At 34.1% G+C, this 18492-nt stretch overlaps 1 protein-coding gene across 2 annotated transcripts in view; it reads right to left on the reverse strand.

The window, feature by feature from the left end:
* The window catches only part of LOC149794198 (retinoblastoma-binding protein 5 homolog), a 95499-nt gene that overhangs the window by 75561 nt on the left and 1446 nt on the right, over positions 1–18492 (reverse strand). For both annotated transcript variants that reach the window (XM_089968307.1, XM_089968305.1), the window contains exons 2-4: positions 8278–8303; positions 5724–5896; positions 4174–4314 (exon numbers count right to left, since the gene is read on the reverse strand). In XM_089968307.1, the coding sequence (XP_089824433.1) occupies positions 4174–4314; positions 5724–5896; positions 8278–8303 (340 nt within the window). The remainder of the gene's footprint in view (positions 1–4173; positions 4315–5723; positions 5897–8277; positions 8304–18492) is intronic.

The following is an 18492-nucleotide window of genomic DNA, read 5'->3' on the forward strand; positions in this document are numbered from 1 at the left end:
CACATCTTACCAATCAGGCAAAATAGTTTTAACACATTTTACAAACCAGGCTAAATAGTTTTAACACATCTTACAAACCAGGCTAAATAGTTTTAACACATTGTACCAATCAGGCTAATTACTTTAAGACATCTTACAAACCAGGCTAAATGGTTTTAACACATACAGTGTATTACCAATCAGACAAAATAGTTTTAACACATCTTACAAACCAGGCGAAATAGTTTTAACACATATTATCCATCAGGTTATATAGATTTAACACATCTTACCTATCGGGATAATTAGTTTTTCCACATCTTACAAACAAGCCTAAATAATTTTAACACATCTTGCCGGTCAGGCAAAATAGTTTTAACACATCTTCCAAACCAGGCTAAAAAGATTTAACACATCTTACCTATCAGGATAAATAGTTTTAACACATCTTTCCAACCAGGCTAAATGCTTTCATCTTACAAACAAGCCTAGATAGCTTTAACACATTTTACCATTCAGGCAAAATAGTTTAACACATCTTACAAACCAGGCCAAATACATTTAACACATCTTACCAATCTGGCTAAATAATTTTAACACATCTAACCAATCAGGCTAATTCGTTTCAACACATCTTACAAACAAGCCTAAATAGTTTCAAACACATTACCAGTCAGGCAAAAAAGAGTTTTAGCACATCTTACAAACCAGGCTAAATAGTTTTAAAACATCTTACCAATGAGGCTAAATAGTTTTAACACATCTCAGAAACAAGCCTAAATAGTTTTAACACATATTAGCAAACAGGCTAATTAGTTTTAACACATCTTACAAACCAGGCTAAATAGTTTTAACACATCTTACCAATCAGGCTAAATAGTTTTAACACATCTCACCAAACATGCTGATTAGTTTTAACACATCTTACAAACAAGCCTAAATAGTTTTAACATATCTTACCAATCAGGCAAAATAGTTTTAACACATCTTAAAAACCAGGCTAGATAGTTTTAACACATCTGACCAATCAGGCTAAATAGTTTTAACACATCTTACAAACCATGCTAAATAATTTTAACACATGTTACCAATCCGGCTAAATAGTTTTAATACATCTTATCAATAAGGGCTAAATAGTTTTAACACATCTTACAAACAAGCATAAATAGTTTTAACACATATTACCAGTCAGGCAAAATAGATTTAACACATCTTACAAACCAGGCTAAATGGATTTAACTCATCTTAACAAACAGGCTAAATAGTTTTAACACATCTTATGAATCAGGCTAAATAGTTTTAACACATCTTACCAATCAGCCTAATTAGTTTTAACACATCTTACAAACCAGGCTAAATAGTTTTAACACATCTTACTGGTCAGGCAAAATAGTTTAAACACATTTTACAAACCAGGCTAAATAGTTTTAACACATGTTACCAATCAGGCTAAATAGTTTTAATGCATCTTATCAATAAGGGCTGAATAGTTTTAACACATCTTAGAAATAAGCCTAAATAGTTTTAACAGATCTTACCAATCTGGCAAAATAGTTTTAACACATCTTAAAAACCAGGCTAAATAGTTTTCACACATCTTACCAATCAGGCTAAATAGTTTTAACATATCTCACAAACCAGGCTAAATAGTTTTAACACATCTTACCAAACAGGCTAATTAGGTTTAAAACCTCTTACAAACAAGCCTAAACAATTTTAACACATCTTACCAATCAGGCCAAATAGTTCTAACACATCTTACAAAACCAGGCTAAATAGTTTTAGCACATCTCAGAAACAAGCCTTAATAGTTTTAACACATCTTACCAGTCAGGCAAAATGGTTTTAACACATCTTACAAACCACACTAAATAGTTTTAACACATCTTACCAATCAGGCTAAATAGTTTTAACACATCTTACCAATCAGGCTAATTAGTTTTAACACATCTTATAAAGAAGAGTAAATAGGTTTAACACATCTTACCAGTCAGGCAAAATGGTTTTAACACGTCAGAAACTACGCTAAATAATTTTAACACATCTTACCAATCAGGCTAAACAGTTGTCACACATCTGATCAATAAGGGCTAAATAGTTTTAACACACCTTACAAACAAGCCTAAATAGTGTTAACACATCTTACCAATCAGGCAAAATAGTTTTAACCCATCTTACAAACAACCCTACATAGTTTTAACCCATCTTACCAATCAGGCAAAATAGCTTTAACCGATTCAGCCCCGATCCCGTCTGTAGGCGTGATGAGGCTGTACCCTACTTCAAAGCCCTGCAGCATCGAGGCCATTTAAGATAGACCAACGTGGGTGGTATTAAAAAAAAGCAGACAGATATAGCTCTAAAATGGTATCAAATAATCTGGAAGTTCTAGTTGCACTACAAAATACAGAGAGAAAAAGCTCATTTTTTGGACCCGGTTTTTTTCACCCAAAATTCGCTCGAGATCGGAATGCGATTTTGTGTCCGGATTTTAGACCTTTTGGCCTCAGATCTAAGGCATACCGGTCTTAACTGAACACAGACAGGTGAACCTTTGCAAAAACTAGGATAAGGTGGGCATTTGGAATAAATTGCGGTCTCCATACGAAAATGATGGGTCTATTAAGCAAAAAAAAAAAAAAATAAAAGAATTCCAACTTTTACCCTTCTGCTCATGCGCAAGCAAAATAACCAATGGAAATTGATGTTTCTAATACAACTAGGCATTATTCTCATGGATAATCTGTTGAAAACCGCTGTATTATGATGTGTTCAGAAATAGCACCCCAAATCTCGTTCCTACGCACATTTCAGACAAAAATGACAAAAACCTCTGGGGCTGAATGAGTTAATGGGTGAATTTTCGTGACATCACTAAATCGGAATATTACTTATTTATTTCATCATTTGTGAATCAGTATTGCACATAAGTTACAAAAAGAGCCATTCTTTGACAATTTCTAAGAAATTTCCATAAACTTGATTAACCGATTCAGCCCCGATCCCGTCTGTAGGCGTGATGAGGCTGTACCCTATTTCAAAGCCCTGCAGCATCGAGGCCATTTAAGATAGACCAACGTGGGTGGTATTTAAAAAAAGCAGACAGATATAACTCTAAAATGGTATCAAATAATCTGGAAGTTCTAGTTGCACTACAAAATACAGAGAGAAAAAGCTCCTTTTTTGGACCCGTTTTTTTTTCACCCAAAATTCGCTCGAGATCGGAATGCGATTTAGTGTCTGGATTTTAGACCTTTTGGCCTCAGATCTAAGGCATACCGGTCTTTAACTGAACACAGACAGGTGAACCTTTGCAAAAAGTAGGATAAGGTGGGCATTTGGAATAAATTGCGGTCTCCATACGAAAATGATGGGTCTATTAAGCAAAAAAAAAAAAAAAAAAAACAGAACTCCAACTTTTACCCTTCTGCTCATGCGCAAGCAAAATAACCAATGGAAATTGATGTTTCTAATACAACTAGGCATTATTCTCATGGATAATCTGTTGAAAACCGCTGTATTATGATGTGTTCAGAAATAGCACCCCAAATCTCGTTCCTACGCACATTTCAGACAAAAATGACAAAAACCTCTGGGGCCGAATGAGTTAACACATCTTACAAACAAGAGTAAATAATTTTAACACATCTTACAAACCAGGCTAAATAGTTTTAACACATCTTACCAATCAGGGTAAATAGTTTTAACACATCTTACAAACCAGGCTAAATAATTTAACACAACTTACCAATCAGGCTAAATAGTTTTAACTTATCTTACCAATCAGGCTAAACAGTTTTAACACATCTTACAAACAAGCCTTAATAGCTTTAACATATCTTACCAGTCAGGTAAAATAGTTTTAACACATCTTACAAACCAGGCTAAGTAGTTTTAACACATCTTACCAATCAGGCTAAATAGTTTTAACACATCTTACCAATCAGGCTAATTAGTTTTAACACATCTTACAAACCAGCCTAAATAGTTTTAACACATCTTACCTATCAGGCTAAATAGTTTTAACACATCTTACCAATCTGCCTAAATAGTTTTAACACATGCTACAAACAAACCTAGATAGTTTTAACACATATTACCAATCAGGCTAAATACTTTAAACACATCTTACCTATCAGGCAAAATAGTTTTAACACATCTTACAAACCAGGCAAAATAGTTAACACAACTTACCAATCTCTAGGATGAAACTGTACTTTCAGTATTGGTGAAGGGAATCTAAAACTCTGCTCCAACTCTCCTGTCAAAATATCCCAAACACATACAGTGTTATCTGTAGCAGCTGTGAGAAGTTTGTGTCCATTCCTGCTCCAACTTAGAAATAATAAAAGTTCTATAAATACACCCCATACATAGAAGTGATATTAATCATAACAATTATAATCATCATAATTAACAATATAAACAATATCAAATTTAAGTTTAAACCAAAATAATAAAACATTCAATATATTTCCTAAAACAAAGCAAAGTGAATATTGAGGACAATCTTCCTTAACACTGAAATGATTACGAATGTGATTTTTCTTAATTTTGCCCCAACTGGCAAACAAGTCATCAAAATTGTTTGCACTTTATGCAGAAACAAAACATTTTCATTTCTTGAATTATAACATTAAAAAACTATTAACTAATACAATCAATTCTGAAGCATTGAAATCACTGTGTGATATTGAGATATACTTGCAATACATCATATGTGTAATGTGCTGCAATGGGTGTCATGGTTGAAATTTACAATGTGAAATGAATGAAACTAGCTTTACCTGCTATATTGTTACAGATGCAATTGTGATCATATTATTATTTTATATCATAAAAATAAAACTTAAAATTTTGCCACAAAAAGTTACAAGAGGAATGTCTGCATATTAAAAGATCACAAAAACTGCAGTCATGAACACTGTTACACATCATGCAATAAGATTATTAAAATTTCCATCCATAACAAATATAATTGCTTTTCCTTACTGGGCAATAAACTTTGGTACATTCAATTCTTCTTGCAAAATATTTGGTAAGGATTTTATTTTTCAACAACAGTTTTAAAAAAATAATAAATTATGTTTTTCTCAAAATACAGAACCAATCACACTAAATGTGGAAAATAACTCCAATACCCTGTTTAGGTGATGTCCGAATTAAGCAAAATCTTCTTGATGTAAAGTGTCCAACTGATAGATATAGAAAATTCTTTTTTTTTTTAAAAAGGTAATTTGTTGTGATAACTTTGGTCACAAGATCCATAGCAATACCAGGTTATACCCAGACTCATGTTATAGCAAAGTGCATTATAACAGGGAGAGAAGAGCTGTATCTTGACAAACATTATTATAATAATATGTAATTAACAATATTTAAACCTAAACTATTTTTATGTATTATTATTCACAATATATATATATATATATATATATATATATGAATGAAGACATAGTACATATAGATTTCTGTCCACATTCACTATTAATTAATAAGCAAACTGAATATAATGGCAAAAAAAAAATTAATGACATTAAATCTTGAAATTTTGGATTTAAACACAATTATCTAGTCAGCCTTGAACAAAGTCAGGGTTTTTCCAATTATTTTAAATCTAACAGTACATGTGTTATTTCTTACACATTTTTAAAAACCTGACAGTCCTAAGCAGATGTTCACAAATTGTTTACTTTCAGGGACTCAACCTATTGGGTCAAAGATAAGCCCTAAAATTATCATACCTGAGTGTACAAACTGGATGCACATGAGCATTGACTATTTTGGCAATTCCTCGTGTCAGAAAATCCCATAACACAACTCGTCCATCATTACAGCCTACTGCCAATAGTGTCCCATGTCTGTTGAATGCACAGGTTATGGCAATACTAACACAGTCCAAAGTACCATCAAAATCCTGAAATTATCCAGCAAAATCTCTTTAATATTTTTTTGTAAAATCAGGCAAATAAAAAATATGATAACATAACACCTGGAATAACTAGAAAAATCAGGAAATGCAACATTGCCTACATAATATTAATAGTCTTCTCAACACTATTTTCCGTTAAACCCTTATTTCTGGAATATGACTCTGTGTGCTATGTATTTGTACACAAAAGGGATTAAAAATTTATTTGCCAACTCAGAATGGCAAGTGAAAATTATAGAGGTCTAGTGAATTTTCAGTGTATACCCCTAATTAGGTTAGTGCTAATGAAAATTATGTTCTGCTGAGAACATCACTGACATTATTGACTGAATATCCACACTTTACTCCAAAGATTCATTTCTTCTATTTGTTTGGCTCTAGCTCTTATAATAGCTTCAATCGCACTCCTGAATACTACAAATGAATGCTTATCAAAGGGAAAGCAAAGATCATTCAACATGTAAATTTTTTACTAACAATGTTTGTAAAAAGGAATGTGGTATAAGTTCCAGATAAAAAACTTTCACATGATTTAAATTAAGTCATCTTTTATATTTTATAATTGCTGGTTGAGTAAGAATTTATTATATGCAAGTACAAGTTTTAGTGCTCACTTTGTTGGGCAAGTGGACTTTTAGAGATTTTCAGTTCCTTCACAAAATGGATGACCACATGAATTCATCACTTCTTCAAGTTTCTTTTTCTAATATCACAGTTATAGAAATATTTAATAAAGATAAATAATAATTAATGACTTGTAATAAGAACAAAAAAGGAAAAACTATATCTTATTTAAATGCCCTAAACCGGGCAACCAGTTTCTTGTCATTTTATTTGATCTTCCATCTAAGATGTAGAGAGGTGCTTTGTTGTTGTTGATGTTGTTGTGGGGTTTAATGCCATTTTTCAGCACACAATAGGCTATAAGTGGCGGCCAGTATTAATGGTGGAGGAAGAACCCGGGAAAACCTCGGAAAGAACCACCAACCCACGAGAAGCTACTGGCAAGCTTTCTCACATACCCAAATTGGCTGAATCTGAGACTTGAACCTGCGCAGACAGAGGTGAGATGGCAGTGATCCGTAATGGAGAGCGCATTAGACCACTCGGCCACTCAAGGCCACCGTAGAGAGGTACATTTCTGATGTGAAATCATGGATGACATCTAACAAGCTACAGATGAATGATGATAAAACTGAGGCCATTCTGATCACAACACAAAGACTTTCTCATTCACATCCTTTACCTCAAACAATAAATATCAGCACACCAACATTAAATTCACACAATCAGTACAAAACCTAGGTGTTACTCTGGACAGTACTCTCACACTGCACTGACATGTCATGAACATATGCAAGGCTGCATATCTTGAGCTGAGACGTATCAGCTCAATTCGCAAATGTCTTTCAGTTGATGCCACTAAAACACTTGTGTGTTCATTAGTACTTTCAAGACAGGACTATTGTAACTCAATTATGTCTGGTTCATCTCAGTGTCTGCTCCAGAATCTTCAAGAAGTTCAAAACACAGCTGCTCGGATCATACTTTATGTACCACGATCGGAGCACACCTCCCCGCTGATCTGTACCCTACACTGACTATCCATTCGATCCAGAATCAAACACAAAATTTGTTCTCTGTGCTACGTTTCACAGTCAGACTCTAGTCCAACATACCTATCCGATCTCACCCATGTGTACACACCAGCAAGATACTTACGCTCCTCTTCTGATAACTGTATACTCATTATTCCCACTATGAAAACAAAGTCATATGGACAGCGTTCTTTTGCATACCAAGGCCCAGCAATGTGGAATGGATTGCCCACTGAACTTGGACACAAAGAGAGTGATCACATTCAAGAGGGCTCTCAAAACTCACTTATTTCGACTGTAAGAACAAACCTGACGATCTAACATTTTTTAATGTCTTTTTCTAATTTTATGGTGTTTGTTTTTGTAATAATATTTTAATATGTTTTTTATCTTATAGGTGTTGTCTAATGTTGTAAAGCGCTTAGAGCTTCTAAAGATTAAGCGCTGTACAAAGTCCTCATTATTATTATTATTATCTTATGGCCCTTTAAACAGATCACTCACTGTATCATGCTGAAGAAATGGCAGCTGCCTTTCTGGCAACCCAGACTGACCTGGGTGGGTATTGAGCCTGTAGCCCCTGAATTATGAATCCAACATATTTGTCTGTAGGCCTCATGGGCTACCATTAATATTTTTATGTAATCTGTCAGACCCTGCAATTAATCTTGTATGTGCAGTAGCTCTATATTCTACAAAATAAAAACAACAGAATAACAATGAACAGTAAATCATTGTCTGGTCATTATATATTGAACTCCAACTTACCTCTGGGTAGTTCTGACCAAATGATTCTGAAATGGGAAAGAAAAAGAAAAAGTCAATGACTGTGCACTTCTAAAAATTTAAACTGAGTGATCTGAATTGTAACCTGGAACTATCATTAAAAAAATTCAGGACTAAATTGCTTAAAGTGGGAATTCTATACAATTTTGAAAAGCTTTTCAATAGAACTTAACTGGTAGCCTATGAGAACCCTTTTAAATATCCCAGAATTAAACCTACAATCAATAATCTGAAAAATCTAAAGGTTGTTAATATGACTACTATACAATTATTTATAGCATTGGTCACTTGTGAACGCATTTCATAACAGAACTACTCCAGTTCCATGAATATATTCTGGCATAAAAATACTATCAAAGAACAAGCTTTTGCCCTTTTTTCCTTATTTTCATATTTTATCATGAATACTGGCCTAGTTCTCATGAGATTTTCATATTTTATCATGAATACTGACCTAATTCTCGTGAGATTTTCATACCTTATCATGAATACTGCCCTAGCTTCATGAGATTTTCATAACTTATCATGAATACTGTTCTAGTTCTCGATATGTCCATACTTTATCATAAACACTGCTCTAGTTCTCATGAGATTTTCATACCTTATCATGAACAATGCCCTAACTCTCATGAGATTTTCATACCTTATCATGAATACTGCTCTAGTTCTCATGAGATGTTCATACTTTATCATGAACACTGCTCTAGTTCCCATAAGATTTTCATATACTATCATGAACAATGCCCTATTTGTCATGAGATTTTCATGCCTTATCATGAATACTGCTCTAGTTCTCATGAGATTTTAATACCTTATCATGAACAATGACCTAACTCTCATGAGATTTTCATACCATATCATGAACAATGCCCTAACTCATGATTTTCATACCATATCATGAACAATGCCCTAACTCGTGAGATTTTCATGCCGTATCATGAACAATGTCCTAACTCTCATAAGATTTTCATACCTTTTCATAAATACTGCTCTAGTTCTCATGAGCCTTGAAAGCATGTACAATTTGTTTTAACACCTTCATAGTTGTAAACATAATGTTGAAGAGAAAAGAAGGAAAAAACAGCTATAATGCAGAAATAACAATACAATACACCTACTTTAGAATCATATGAAAACTTAAGCTATGGCTTTCATGGAAAGATACTGAAATAAGACATCAGAATCACATTTTAGCTTAAAAAATTATCCTCTGCCACCTTTAAATCCTGTCCTCCTTGAAAGATGAAAAAACATCTTTCCATCTATATTTCATATACATCAGGAATAACAGTTACAGATTAACTCTCTTTGTTCCTGCTATAAGGCCAATCATATCCCAATGTTTAAGGTTGAGCAAAATGTATAACAAAAAGTTCACATTTGGGAAGGATAGAAGTGGACTGATAATAACACAGTTGGATAAATACTTTGGAGAAACTTAATTTAAAAAGATCTTTCTCTATCAAATACATTACTTGATCAAATTAACATTAGATGAACAGGTAAGGGAATGAGGAAATGCTTAAGCATTCAACTTCTACACATGCTAAACTACAGAAGCATGATGACTGCTCTCCTGAAAGGATGAACTACTTCTACTCTAACTGGAGAGATTGTGTTTATACGTGTTCAAGGGCGGTTCCTGCGGATGGTTATTACATTACATTCGAAGTTTCCCAGGTGAATTGAGCAAAAGTTGCATGGTCATGTCCAGAACTGAGGTTGTGCTGTCATGAATGTGCTGTCATGAATGGGCATGGTAACTGTCTGGGTAGCTATTAGTGGCCCAACAAGATCCCACTCTCTCTTTGGCAAGGCTATGTCATACATATAGAAGCTGAAGAAAGTAGATTAAGTATTTAGGAGTCACGCTAATAGGCAAAAAGGGCGACTAAGTCACCTAAAAATGTTAACTTCACCTTCTTCTGTTAGGAAAGCAAAAATGACTTTGCCCTATGACCATTTTAGAGGTACATTGACTGACTGTATTTTTTTAGATGCCCCGTCACCGTAACCAGGTTAGTTCATGCTGTGTTGTAGCGACAAGTATTCATTAAGCCATCAGTGGCTAAGCCTAGCTTTGATATAAATTATGCCAACAGCAAAAAACTCTTGCACATTCACAGGAATGTCTTTTGATAGCTGATTAACCATTAACCCTTCTTTCCAGAGTAAGTTAGCAACTATCACCGCCCGATTAACCGCATGTTATCTTTTAATGATAAAAACATACAAACATGTGTTTCAAAACAATAACAATAGTATGTAAATAACAATTTGTTTTAAGAGCAGAGTCGGTGATCTGGATATGTGAACTGCCTCTTGTGCACTTCATCATAAAATTACTCTGAAACTGTAAGTGAACCAGAAATGGAAAAATAATGGCAGACATCACTGTGTCTAGGAAGCACCAGTTTATTAGATTGTGTTTTCATAAATCATTGGGAAAATATATTCAGAAAAATATACAATTAATAGAAAGCAATGCCTAGGTGTTATGTTATTTAAGATTTAACTTTAAATTATGTAGGTCAGAAACGTATGTGACAATGCAATGTTTTGGAGTTCGCGAGAATCATTGTAAGGTCAAAGTTATTTTCTGATGATTCCTATTTGTGAAAATACAGAAAAAGCAGCGAAGCAGATACTATTTAAACAATGCCTCAAATTACTACAAGTAGACAAATAAAACATAAATTTGTATGGACTGTTCTAATGAAACTATATAAAGTGAGTGGTTACATTACGAAAACCCCTCCTTTTAAAAACAGGCACTCAAATATGTGTTGATTTGGTTGGAAAGAAGGGTTAAGTTCATATAACAACTATAAAGGAGCAATGTTAGCAATTTTATGCACTGTAGTGTGTTATGTATGAATAGTTACAATAATGTTTTATCACCAACAAAGAAATGAGGACAAAAAGTATGATTAGAAGACATGCTCATTTCCCCTCATGTACATGGCACAGGCATTGTTTCAAATGCTCTCCACCTGCCAGCCTGCCAATACAAGATAGGGAAATATAGCTGCCTATAACTTGCCTGGCCACAAAAATTGGTTTTGTTGTTGAGAATTATCTCTGTGTTCTTTCTGTCCACAGACATCGCACAGAGTTAAGGCTTCTGCACAAAGCTAAAATTGCAACCTTCTCACCTCGGTTTGAACTACATACAGATGGGGGCAACCGTTGGGGCAGCAAAGAGTCACCAAATGGTGGGATTTAAGAGAAAGTCGCAGGAGTTGTCTTTTAGGGCATCTGCTATAACAAGGTAAGCATCCATACTGACTACGACATACCAATTCCCGGACAGTAAAAGATGCCAGGTCAATAAGGGCAAAAGTCAAAACAACTTTCTTGACCAATTCAGAAGTGACATTAACAGTTGTCTGTTGCTTTATAACGCTAATCGTATCTTGACCACCAAGACATAACAAGAGATTATCGTGGTAATTCGTTATAAATATAAGTCTGGCCATGCCATATTCGGATATTCAATGATACATTATTCAGTGAATATCATACTACTACAATATTTTCATGTTTCCAAATACTGCTGAAATGTCCTTATGTGGCACACAAAAAATATGACTGAAAACGGAAGCAGTTATCAACTGAACTAATACTGTTGATGATTCAAAATAAAAAAATCATATGCAAAAAAGGTTAACAATACTGTCACAGTAAAAGGCGAAGTGGGCGACTAAGTCGTGTACAAAAATGTACAGATTGCCTTCTTCTGTTAGGAAAGAGAAAATGACTTCATGTTATTTTTTTAGAGGAACATTGACTAACCATACCTTTTGAGATGCCACCTTGACTTAGCCAGGTAGTTCTAGTGTTATAGCAAAACGTATTCATCAAGCTATCTGTAGCTAGGCCTAGTTTTGATACTTATTACGCTGACAAATAAACTCTAGCACATTCACAGGCATTTATTTTAACTGCTGAGTGTCCATTAACCATTTCACGAGTAAGCAGCTTAAGGCCCATATCATTACCCAATTTACGCATGTTATCCTTTGACGATAAAAACACAAATTTGTGTTTCGAAACTTTAACAATAGTATGTCAAAAGCAATTTGTGTTTTATGAATAGAATCGGTGATCTGGATATTTTAACTGCCTCTTGTACACTATTTCACCATAAAATTAGTTTGAAACTGTAAGTTTACCAGTAGCCGGGAAATTTCGGCGGACATTGCTATGTCTGGGAAGTACCAGTTTATTAGCTTTTCTGTTTTCGTAAATCATCAGGCAAATATATTCAGAAAAATATACAATGCATAGAAAGCAAAGCTTGGGTATTATGTTATTTATGATTTAACTTTAAAATGCAATTATATAGGTCAGAAACACTGGGGACAATGCTATGTCGCAAGAAGCATTGTAGGGTCTCAGTTGTTTTCAGATTTAACTTGTATTTGTGAAAATACAGAAAAAAGCTGTGAAATAGATAATATTTAGTCAATGCCTAAAAAGTAAATAGACAAAAACTTAAACCATAAATCTGCAATCCTATCAATGGACTGTTGTAATGAAGCTAGATAAAGTGAGTTACATTATGAAAAACCCTTCTAAAAATAGAAGCATACTTGTCTCTGTTGATTCGGATGGAAAGAAGAATTTAGTTCATATACCAACTATAAAGGGCCATGTCTGTAATTTCATGCATTTTAGTGTGTTCTGTATGAATAATTTATCCACAACAAAGAAATGAGGACGAACATCATGATCTGAAGGCATGTGTGCATTTGCCTTCATGCACATGATACAGGATTTATTTCAAATGCGTTTAGAAATCATTGAAGGTGCTTGATTATGAACTTTTACAAAGAACATACACCTCTCCCTCAATAATTTGTGCACATCGGGGTCCAAAATCAGACCGCACTACAAAAAAGTATAAGTGAAAGCAGAAGTTACAGAGTGACCTCCAATAAACTCATTAAACATCCATAAAACTGGGGGGGGGGGGACTGAGCTGTTTATTGGCTGAATCCTCGTTTTATTAACAAGTCAACAAAATGTTTCATTAAAGCGACTTTTCTGATGAAGTTGTTTGTTATTCTCTATAAATAACATTTATTTTCAAAATGTCCCACACCTGAAAGACCGATAACATGATTGCAACTGGTTTCAACAACCAAACACGGTTCACGAAAACATTCGTGTTTTATGTCACGCAGAGGTCTCACTAGCATTTTAAAACTAGGAGCCAGGACTCCCATTTTGGTAAAAATTGGAGTCCCACCATCAAAAGTTGCAGTCCCTTTTTTCTACAGAATCAACACAAACGTGAGTGCATCTATTTTTAGATGGAGAGGTTTTTGTAATGTAATCACTCACTATAATATAGCTTCATTACAACAGTCAATGGAGAGGATTGCAAATTTATGGTTTATTTATTTGTATATGTACTTGTAGTAATTTTAGGCAAATAAATAGTATCCGATTTGCGGTTTCAGAAAAAAGCTTAGACCTTAAAGCACATCTCGTGAATTCCACAATATAGCATTGTCCATGCGTTTCTGATCTACCTAATTTGCATTTTACAGTTAAATCTTTAATAAAATAATACCTTGGCTTTGGTTTCAATGATTTGTATATTTTTTCTGAATATATTTGCCAGATGATTTAAGACAACATACAATCTAATAAACTGGTACATCCCAGACTTACTCGGAAAAGGTGTTAATAGTCAATCAGCTATCAAAACATATGCTTGTCAATGAGCAAGAGTTTGCTTGTCAACATGATTTAAAAACTAGGCCTAGCTACTGATGCCTTGATGAATACATTTCACTACAACACAAGAACTAACCGGGCTAAGGCGAGGGGCATTAAAAAATATATGGTATGGTCAATGTACACTGTACCTCTTACATAATCACAGGGCAAAATCGTTTTCACTTTCCTAACAGAAGAAGGCGAAGTTATTTTTAGGCAACTTGTCACCCACTTACAAATGGCATTTTGTCTAAGTCTCAACATGTCTTGATTCTGATGTCATGTGCACTGCTTATTCTGCTACATTTGGAATTGAACACAATAACGAAAGCTAAAGTTGTTTATTTGATGTACTTTTATAAATGACCACATGTACATCTCTGGGTCTTTCTGCCTCTGAATTCAATCACTGAAATATCAGTACATTTCCACCCTGCCGCCAGTCAAAGCCTTTGAACATGCCACCCAGCTATTGCATCATGTTCTTTTTTATGTACTCTTATAAAATGGCAACATGTATGTACATCAAGGGGTCTTTCAGTCACTGAATTCGGTCATTGCAAATATCAGCGCAGCTAATTGATCAACACATTTTCCCACAAAGCAGGCGGCTGACGCAGTACTGGCAAGTCTTTGAATTTTGCAGCACACCTATTATATATGTATGGAGGACTCCCGCCGCCATGATTTTTTGTGTCCCAGGTCAAAAATTGGCGTCCAAATACAAGTAATTAAGTGTTTCCAAGATCTCTGTCATGGCTTATTGTTTTTTTTCATTAGTCTGGTTCCCAGAATGATGCACAGTAGTATTTTTTTAAAGTAGGAGTCTACAAAGCAGGGAACCAGACTAACCAATGATACACTACCAAACATGATTCCTTTTTATAAAAAAACATGCAACATTTATTTTCATGAGACAATCGTCTATGTTGAAACTAAATTTGTGTATTTTTTCAATTAGTAAAATATTGATGCCATGATTTCATTGCAAGTGATAGTCTAGCTTCTTATCATCCTTGAGGATTCAGTGCGGATTCAGGAATTCTCTGGAATCCATTTTTCCCACAATGGTTCGTATCTGTGAAACAAAGCTCTTTATTTTACAAAGTACTCACTTTGTTCACAATTATGACCGAGTAGGTGAATTTAAGGTAGTTTAACTCGATTACGTACACAATAAAAATGTTCAGTGTTTGATTGGTAAACTGAAATGAGTTACCCGACGTACAACTGGAGTTGCTCTTTCCTAAGCATAGAGGATTTGCATGCCTTTTAATTTATTTTATTCCATCTCCTTAATTTGATTAAAAAGATGTAATTACCGTGATAATATAAAAGGAGGCAGGCTTTTATTTAGTGCAACAATAAAAAAAAATGCTTCCGCTAATAGGATATAAAAACATGGTAGACACTTAATTAGATTCTCAAAGAAACACTCGTGGACATAGCTGTTACAGTGGTATGACACATTTTATGTTTAATTACAAGAAGACACACTGCATTAGTGATGATTATAATTAAAAGGAACCAGATCACAAATTTCAAATGATAATTTTTTTTATTTAATTGGTATTTATTTATTAAAGTAATGTCTCCACTAGTCGTGACATTTTCATCAATTGAAATGTCCTTGAAAATGGTTAATTGCAATGAGCTAAAAATGTCATTTGAAAAGAAAATATAACAATTTATATTACTTCTTATTAAAAGTTGATATTTCATAATGTTGATTAAAATTTCCAGGTCCTATCTACCATTTTCGATGATAAAATGAGTGATAGATCAAAGTTTTCATTACCAATTATGATCACGATTTTCTTAAAGTTCAACAAATAGTGATCAATTTTGGGGGGCATTTTCTGGTTTAAAAAATGGGATCCATGCTCGACCCCCGTGTTATAAGTGGGTTCATGAGCTATCAGGGTGCAAGTTATCAAGGGAGTGGTGTGTGTGTATATATATATATAAAAGTTGATTAAGGGTAGTTGATTAAGCATTTTTACTAACTTCCAATCACAATAATGTAATCTGGTTACTTAGTTAAACATTTTTACAACGTAGTGTGTTATACTCTTTTAGGAGTCATATGGCTAAAATAACTCTAAATAAATTTTCTACCTGAAAGTAAAGTACATATTGCTTAAATCCAAAAGGAGGAGGAGTCACTTCTCCCTAAAATTCAATTCTTATTTGACCACTGATACTTTACATGTATTTCTACAACAATATGCAGCAATTTTGGCATTAAATAAGATGAATATTAAATTCTTTTAGCATGTGTGAGGAACGTGTTCAAAATTTTGTATAGTAGGCTGAAAAGGGGCCAGATGTGAATCACACTCAGCTTGCCTCAGTGATACACATAGGCTCATTTTAGTATCCCGTCCATGAAATAGGGTCATCTAGTAATACTGCATCACAGGTAATCCTACAACGTAAGACACATCACCCGAAATTTTTGTTTTTTTTGCAGGGTGATGGGTCTTACTGCCTAAACAACTGCCTTTTCCAAAATCTACTGACAGGAGAAGAAGATCAAAATTTAGGACTATGAGAGGTCAAATTTTAGGACTATTACTTGTCAACAAATACCAACATTCCTCCACATATTTAAGTGTTATTGATATACTTACTTGGCTGTCTTTATCATGACAGACTCAAAATCTGACACTAGCAAAAGGAAGCATTTTCATATTCCGGTGATATAATATTCAGTTGGTTGCAATGTGATAGTAGCTGAGGAATGCCAAAGTAGGTTTCAACAAAGCTTTTTATTTACGAAAAGAAAGTTTCTAATTGTTTTATGTAGCACTGCCATTTTGGTGTGCATTTTTTCCTATTAGCCATAATAAAAAAATACATTTCTTTTGTTATATTGAAACAATAAATAGTGAATTTGTGCTTCAGCTGAGAGAATGAACTATTGGAATGGTAAACAACATTTTGTTTCGTTCAAGAAAACATATCCCCACTTGAACATACTTTGGCATACCTCAACTACTGTTGCATTTCAACAAATTCAAATGAATGTTAATGAAACATGAAAATATGTCAAGAAAAAATAGCAGAAGATGTATGGGTAGTCCTACATGCAAGACACAGCACATGTTGATTTTCTTTAGGTGCTATGTCTTACTATCCAAATAACAGTCTTGTATAGTAGTCAAAGTTTCAGGAATATCTCACATCTGGCAGCATATATCGACACTCTTCCACTAATTTATGTGTAATGAATATACTTACTGTGCTGTCTTTATACTGGCGGAATGAAAATATAACACTAGCAAATGGACGCTTTTTCAAGTTCCGTTGATATGCATTTTAATTTTTTGCAATGCGAGGGTAGTAGACGTATGCCGAAGTATGTTTAAGTAGGTTTATGTGGTGGATATGTTTCCTGGACAAAACAAAACGTTGCTTTACATTTCCAGTAGGCATATTATATTTTTATTCGTTTCGTTAAAGAATAATATTTCAACTTATCCTGATTTCAGCACTCCCTTCGTTCATTGCTTTCCAGTCAACTGAAATGTAGGCCAATGAAACTTGAAAACAGGTCCATTTCTTTTGTGAAAATTTAAACTTATTAGAGAAAAGACATCAGAGTAAGTCAAGCTTGATTAAAACATTATTACCTTACTTTATTTTAGTTGCCAGCTGTGTGAGATAATCCTGAAAATTTTACTTTCATTATGATGTTAGTCGACATCAGAACACACTACACAGTGCTGTTGTAATCTGATAATTCAAACCCATTTGTTTGTACCCACTACCAATTTAAAACATGGAAACCTTTAATGTGATAAAAAGTGCAAGGAACTTAGTCAATTCATTCATTGATTTATAGTTTCTAATCTTATGCGCGTCTCATGCTTAACGGAAGTTTTCAGTGTAATAGACGGACATGCTCGGATCCATTTCCAGTTTCTGGACAAGTCCATTTTCAGCAAAGGGATGTATCACGACTACATATGTAATGTAGTCGTCGACTTCCGATATCTACCATGTCAAATCAAGCAAAGGAAAATACTGACAACAACAAATTTACTTTTCATGTGGACTTAACAAGCGGTTTAATTTCTATATTCATATATACAGAGGGATATAATTCCAAATTCTCAATGTTATATCATTTTTGCAATTATTCAGCAGTTACCGAACAGGATAACTACGTCATTATGTTGTCTGATGGAAATAAACTAGCCTATAGTGTACGCAATATCGCAATATGGTGCCATGTTAGTATGGAAAGTCCATTAACCATGAATTGGTGCAGGGGTAGTCCTACATGTAAGACATAGCACATTTTGATTTTGTTGAGGTGCTATGTCTTACTATCCAAATAACAGCCTTGTATAGTGTGTTCCAATGTTGTTGACATCGGTCGGAATGAGTAATCAAAGTTTCAGGAACATCTCGCACATTTGGCAGCCTATATCGACATTTTTCCACTAATTTATGTGTAAT

This window comes from Sinohyriopsis cumingii, chromosome 8 (assembly GCF_028554795.1).
Source record: "Sinohyriopsis cumingii isolate HCF-2022 chromosome 8, ASM2855479v2, whole genome shotgun sequence".
Lineage (NCBI taxonomy): Eukaryota > Metazoa > Mollusca > Bivalvia > Unionida > Unionidae > Sinohyriopsis > Sinohyriopsis cumingii.